Genomic DNA, 7,236 nt, shown 5'->3' with positions numbered 1-7,236 from the left:
TGGTTTTGGTATCAGGGTTATGCTGGCTTCGTAGAACGAGTTTAGGAGTATTCCATCCTTTTCTATGCTCTGAAATACCTTTAGTAGAAGTGGCGTTTTCTCTTCTCTGAAAGTGTGGTAGATTTCTGCAGGGAAGCCATCCGGGCCAGGGATTTTGTTTGTTGAGAGTTTTTTAATTACCTTTTCAATCTCTTCTTTTGTTAGGGGTTTATTTAGTTGTTCTATCTCTGTGTTAGTTTAGGTAGGTAGTGGGTTTCTAGAAATATGTCCATTTCCTCTAGGTTTTCAAATTTGTTAGAGTATAAATTTTCATAGTATTCTGTTATGATTCTTTTAATTTCAGTTGGGTCTGTTGTGATATCACCCATCTCATTTCTTATACGGGTTATCTGCTTCCTTTCTTGTTTTTCTTTTGTCAGTTTTGGATCACCTTTCTTTTGAATAAGCATAAATATGGATCTCTTCCAGTCGGTTGGCCAGGTAGGTGTCTTTCAAATTTCTTGGCATAAACGAGTGAGCACTTTCAGTGTTGCACCCATTTACTGAAACATCTCAGTTGGTTTTCTGTCAATTCCTGGAGCCCTGTTTTTTGCCAGTGCCTTCAGTGCAGCTTAGACTTCTTCCCTCAATACCATCGGTTCTTGATCTTATCTTTATGATCAAGATAAATTATGGTACAACCAAAAAATGGAATACTCTGTATCCATTAAAAATACTATGATCCAAATGTACTGACATGAAAAAACGTCCATGATATATAGCAAAATGAAGCAAGCAAATTGTAGAACAACATTTATGGAATGATTTTTTTTTTTAAAGAGAGATGTCTATATATGTTTGTGTATGCATAGAAACAAGTCTGAAAAAGATATAAACCAAATTGTTTTCAGCATTTATCTCAGGGTAGGATTGGACAGGGGGGCATAAGGGCTTCTGTACTGTTTGAACTCCTTTTACATGGATTATCTATTACTTTTGTAAATAAAAATATTTTAAAAATAATAAAATTAAATGAATATGGATCATTTACTATTATGTTTTCTGTAAGTTCTGAGACTTAGGTATCAAAAGAAGAAAAAATAAATTGTTAAACCAACACAAAGGAACTGAAAAAGCTTTCAGGACAAATTAATAGCCTTTAAAGGGATCCACTTTTCCCCTATGTAGTTAATCCTATTTACAAAAATGATAACTTAATCAACTAAATTAAATGATATTCCTAGATCGTACCTTTTTCAGGGCTGTTTTTTACTGATTCTGCCTCATTCTCATTTGCAGGCCTGGAAACTAGAGGAAAAGAGGACAATTGCATTTTGTAAGATATTTAATAAGTACCTTGTGAAAGTAAAATTACACTCTATATAAAGACTTATTGTAAGTGCACATTACTTTTTTTGATTCAGCAAACCAATTTTAGCTGATCTGACCTCCTGTCATTAGAATTCAAAGTACTCAAGAGCTTTCAGAGTACAAAGAACAGTGAGGAAAAATCCATATTAAAAAAATACTAGAAGGAAGTATATCAAACATTAAGTGTTTATTTCTGGGTGGTATTTTCTTCTCTGTAATTTTCCTCACATTAAACTGTATTACTTTTACTATCAAGAAAAAAAAAAGGAAAGAAAAACATAATGGAAGTCAGAAGATTGTGCTACTAGTCCTGGTTCTGGCAATAACTCATTGTGAAACCCTGTACAAGTCACTTCCACTCTCTGGACCTCAGTGCCCTTACATATAAAATTAAGAGACTTGACTTAGATGATTTGTAAGGTCTCTTCAAACTTAACGTTCAAATACTTTAACATAGAAACCAAAACCCAAACCCGTTGCCGTTGAGTTGTTTCCGACACATAGCGATCCTATTGGACAGAGTAGAACTGTCCCACAGGGTTTCCAAGGAGCACCTGGTAGATTCAAACTGCCGACCTTTATAGTTAGCAGCCATAGCTCTTAACCACTATGCCACCACAGTAACCAAAAATATACATTAAACAGACCTCATCCCTCCAAAAGACACTGCATATTTATGAAACTGAAGCAAAGAGCACAAAAATATCACTTCCAAATTATGTCTTGGAGACAGATTCATCCCTGTCTTCTACATGTACAGTAATTTATAATAAGTATTCACTGTCTGAATAACTATGACCCTCAATCAGCAAAGATTCTATTGTCTTCTTTGTATTTTAGCAAGGCATAAAAATGGCCTGATACATTTTACAAATTTCTGAAACATAAGTAGTAATAAAATTTATTCTCTTTTTAATTCCCAGTAAACAGGAAATTCCATGAATCAAAACCCCAAAATGCAGTTTGGCTAATCAGTCAAACATTTATGGAATACTTACCAGGAACTTAATGCTGCGCTAAGTGTTATAATAATACAAAAGAGGTATAATTTACTCAAATTTTACTAGTTATAGCTGGGTCAAGATAATCTAAGCCAGGAAGATCTCTATGAGATCAATCATCAATATAGATAAACTTTTAAAAAGAAACTTACCATGTAGCTGACTGAAATAAAGTAATTCTTCCTTGGAAAGTTCATCTCCTTTTGAAAGGTCCTGAGATTTCACGTCAGTATAAGCTGGAAACAGATAACCCAAACCACATTTACTAATAATGAGAGACAAAGGTAGATAATGGGTCAGGTAACAAAATAACAAAATTAGGGATTGTAATATCATTCTAGATTATTTTTGAAGACAAAAAACATTAAATGTTAAATCATACTATGTTTAGATATATAAATAATAAGGAAAACATGAAGATGAGTGCTTTGCTTTACTTCCTACTTACGCTTGAACAGGTACATAACATTTTTTTTTTATCCCTCTACTGAAAATGTATTTGATGGCAATATTAGTCATTCTAACAGCCAACTTCACTTGACAATGTAAACGCCTTTTATATTTAAATTAAGTGGTTTGTCTTTTGTTTCTAACGTTGTGTTGGTGATTTGAGTGTGTGAAAAGTTAAAGATGGCATTTTGCTTTTTGGTCTAGTGAAGAATAGTTGTTGGGTGTCCTGGGAAGACTCTAAACGGGAACCCAGGTGTGGCTTTCGAAGAACTATGAGGTGCCAATTGTTTTTGTGAATTATCCTATGTGAGCTAAATGGTACTTTTGCAATGTGCCTTCAATTTAAAGCCTAAGACTGTTTTCTCAAAGCATTGAACAGACCTTGGAAAAGCAGTCTCTTAAGGTCAGTGGGAGACACTAAAGTAAACTGGAAAGGTGTGGTAACGTTGAGGCAGTTTGGTAGAACAGAAGGAAAGCTGAGTTTTAGAGTCAGACCTCAGTTTGAATTCCAGCTATACAACTTATTAGCTATGTGATCTTGGGCAAGTTATTTAATCCTTCCCACCCTCAGTTTCCTTATCATCAAAATTGGAAGAATAATATCACCTTTCATGGATACTGTGAAGATCAAATGAAAGAATGTATGCAAAGTAAATGCTCTGAGAAACAATGTGCTCAATAAGAGGTAGTTTTATTTTGCTGTCTTTTCCAGTTTTTAATATTCCTGCTATCTGGCCCCACATTTCTGATTTTTTTTAAGTTTTTTTTTCCAGTTTAGAAGTTTCTCTAAAGTTAAATTCTACTCATTAACAACAAAAACAAACAAAAAACCAATTCAACATTAAACCAATATTCAAATGATGTGTAGTTTGTGTACACAAACTATCAGTAAATGGACTGACCACTAATAGGAAGGATATTTGTAAACCCATTTGTTAACACAGAATCTCTTCCATAGAATTCATTATATCAGTAAAAGTAGTGGTAGTATGATCTGTGGGCCACAATGAATCAATAGCCATATAGCATATTCAAAATCATGTTATTTGTTAAAATGGAATTATACATCTGTAATTACATTTGTTAAAATGAAATAAACTCCTTCTGCACATCATTAAACCAAACCAAATCCATTGCCATCGAGTGAATTCCAACTCATAGCAACACTATAGGACAATAGGGTTTCCAAGGCTGTAAATCTTTACAGAAGCAGACTGCCACATCTTTCTCCCACGGAGCAGCTGGTGGGTTTGAATCACCAACCTTTTGGTTGGCAGCCAAGCTCTTAACCACTGCGACACCAGGGCTCCTTCCTGTACATCATTAAAGACTGTTAAAATCTTACCTGGAGGGATATGCAGCTTAAAAAGCAGTTTAAGCTTCTCAGTAAAACTTCCGTTGTACATTACGTCTGTTCAATAAAATTAAATCACAAATAATCATGAATCCAAAGAACATTCAATTAAGTCCAGCAACACAGATTAATTAAAATTAATTAAAATACAGATATTAGCCAAGAATCAGGAATCAGAAACCGTCTGTTACTTAAGTTAATAAAGAACCACCCAGCCAGCCAGATCCTCTCCCTGAAAGGTATAAGCAAAATATCCTTTATCAGAGGGATAAAATGCTTTCCTGCTGATCTCCTTTCTCCCCAACCACAAACTTAATTTTTCTTTGGAATGACGCCTTATGCCTCATTTGAGGAAAGAACTGCTCTTTAATGGGCAATCCCTGATAACAAAGCATGCTGGGGTTATCTGGAAAAACAAAGAAATAAACAATACACAGGTATGACCAGTTTGTTAGATATTCCCGTACCACTTTTCTAGGTTGGAAAGTTTTTCTGTAGCATCCATGCACCTGAGTGTGGGAAAACCAGGTCATTCTCTTCCTTCTTTGAAACACCCACATCTAACAGCTTGCTTTTCTGTGAGAGTTGGGGTAAAATTAGATCAATATACTTAGAATTGGCAACAAACACAGAAAAAGGTCCAGTTATTGCTAAAGCTGGAGACAGTGCAACCCAGGGTGATATAATCTGACTAAATTGGTGATAATAACAAGTATTAAATATTTATACGGTTTCCTTTATTTTTTGCTTTAAAAAAGAAAATGATTGGACATCCTCTTACCTATTACAGAGGAGAATTCTTTGAAGTTTATAAGGCAGTCAGAGTTTTCATCCAACAATCTGAATGTCCACAAAGCTAGTGAGTCTCTGTTTGCAGAATGAGCCCAGGGACTCAAGAAGTGATACAATATTCTGAACTGCTGGCAGTCAATCTGATACTGTTCCAAATATGGCAGACTGGGGTCATGGTGTTTCAATACTGGACAACTCAAACACCAATAACATGAAAGAAACAGCTCTTTCTATTAAAAATAAATAAAAAAAGAAAAGTCATTACATCAGAAAAAGTAATTTTGGAAGAGCATTTTCTTTCAAACATGTCTGTTAAAATAATTAAAGATAAAATATTTAAAAGTGGTTGCGATAAAATTCTGCTAAAAGAGCATTATATTTCATTTAAAGAAGAGTAACAATACCTTAAAGATGACATAAAGTTCATCCAATTCATGAAGGCTCAATTTCACATCTTGTGATACGACACGCAACTTTAAAAAGATTAAAAGCAATTTAGAATTTAGAACTTAACAATTCAATATAGAAATTCTCTTTCAATTCATTTAGAGATTTCCCTGTGCTAGAAGAAATTTTATTTTTCTTTGAACTTTTTAAAGAAGTAACAGGGGGTCAAGATGGTGGAGAAGTCAGACACTTCCAGTGGACCCGCTTAAAACAAAGACCCCAAAAAACAAGTGATTCGATTATATATGGCAATCTGGGAGCCCTGAATATCAAAGACAGAGTTGAGGAACTGGACTGAGTGGCAGGGGGAGGGAGAGATGGTTCAGAAGCAGTGAGGAGTTGCCAGACCTAACCCGGTGAGAGCCTGAGCCCTTCAGGCCTCAGTACCTCATGGGTGAGTGGTGAGGCAGGAAAGCGGTGGTGCTTGGGAGGCACATTTTTGGCACCAGGAGAGATCCAGCACCAGAGAGTCTACATGGTCACCAAGAACCAGTGAGAAGCAGTCCTCACTTGCGGAAGATAAGTAATAGCATACGGCCTACCGTGCGGATCAAAAACACCCCCCTTGGGGAAAAACCTATTTCCCATTTATCTCCCAACTCCCTGATCTGCACTGGGTCCAGGATTGGCTTCAGCAATTGCTGAGTCCCCTGGGCCGGAAGAAGGATCCATCACACACCTGGAGCCATTCTCCCTGCCTTGGAGAGTGAACAAATTAACAACCAGGGGAAAAAATAAACTGTCGGCTCCCCTAAGCCAGGAACCCAGGGTAGGCACAGCTCCTTTGCCTAGGCACAGGCATAAGGGATCCATGGACTTTGAGTGCCTTTCCCCTGCATAGACTTGTGTGGGCCCATCTCAACAGTGGAGGCCCTCATTACCCCAGTACAACAGGGTATATACCGGAAGTCTAACTTCAACTGTTTCAGCTGTGAAATGGAAGGTTCCTGACATTTGACACTGCTCTGCCCATTAAGCAGGGTCTTCACCTACCTACATCAGGGGCCTGTGGACTGGTGGCTCCATCCACGCCACCTAGCCACCTGCGATAGGGGCCCATGAATAAGAGGTGCCCCCCTAGTCCTTACAGCCAACAGCAATAGGTGCTCATAGTCCAGCTGCAAAACACACTCACCTATGCGCTCTAGGGAACAGGGACACGACTTCATCCTGGACACTCAGGGGTGGCCGTCAGCCTCCTGCCTTGCTCAGAGTGTGTCCTCCAGCTGCAGCCAGATGCCTGTGCCTACACCAATCACCCATGCCTGTCTAGGATGGTAAGTGAGAGCCTACACCACACTATTAGTGGCTATCTACCTGGGCACTTGAGCTGAGGAGGAGTGGGCGGACACCTGAGCTCACATACCGAGTAACACATCTAACCACCTGGTGACAGCACATTAGAGCTTCAAAGATGCCAATAATCAAACTAGCTCATATGAGCAGCCTATTTGGGCATATCAAAACAAAACAAAAAGCTAGGACACAGTAAGAAAACATAAAATGAATAAATATAATAACTTATTGATGGCTCAGAGACAACAGTCAATATCAAATCACAGAAAGAGGCAATCCATGATGGCTTAAGCAAGCTCCCAAAATAAAGAATCTAGAAATTTTCCAGAGGAGAAAATTTCTTGGAATTAGTGGAGGCAGAATACAAAAGATTAATATACAGAACTCTTCAAGAAATTAGGAAGGAAATTAATCAAAACGCAGAACATGCAATAGAGGAAATTAAAAATATTAGAGAAGAGCATAATGACAAATTTAACAGGCTGCAAGAATCCATAGAGAGACAGGAATCAGAAATCCAGAAGATTAACAATAAAATTTCAGAAT

The 7,236-nt window shown here is 37.2% G+C and overlaps 1 protein-coding gene across 3 annotated transcripts in view; it reads right to left on the bottom strand.

The window, feature by feature from the left end:
* TBC1D8B (TBC1 domain family member 8B) overlaps positions 1 to 7,236 on the bottom strand; it is a 98,506-nt gene that overhangs the window by 10,885 nt on the left and 80,385 nt on the right. For all 3 annotated transcript variants that reach the window (XM_004379741.3, XM_023734440.1, XM_023734439.1), the window contains exons 15-19: positions 5,352 to 5,420; positions 4,937 to 5,177; positions 4,147 to 4,212; positions 2,504 to 2,587; positions 1,231 to 1,287 (exon numbers count right to left, since the gene is read on the bottom strand). In XM_004379741.3, the coding sequence (XP_004379798.1) occupies positions 1,231 to 1,287; positions 2,504 to 2,587; positions 4,147 to 4,212; positions 4,937 to 5,177; positions 5,352 to 5,420 (517 nt within the window). The remainder of the gene's footprint in view (positions 1 to 1,230; positions 1,288 to 2,503; positions 2,588 to 4,146; positions 4,213 to 4,936; positions 5,178 to 5,351; positions 5,421 to 7,236) is intronic.

Source organism: Trichechus manatus, unplaced genomic scaffold, assembly GCF_000243295.1.
Source record: "Trichechus manatus latirostris isolate Lorelei unplaced genomic scaffold, TriManLat1.0 scaffold00068, whole genome shotgun sequence".
Classification (NCBI taxonomy): Eukaryota; Metazoa; Chordata; class Mammalia; order Sirenia; family Trichechidae; genus Trichechus; species Trichechus manatus.
The sequence above is the reverse complement of the archived record's forward strand: the minus strand, read 5'-3'. Positions and strand labels throughout refer to the sequence as shown.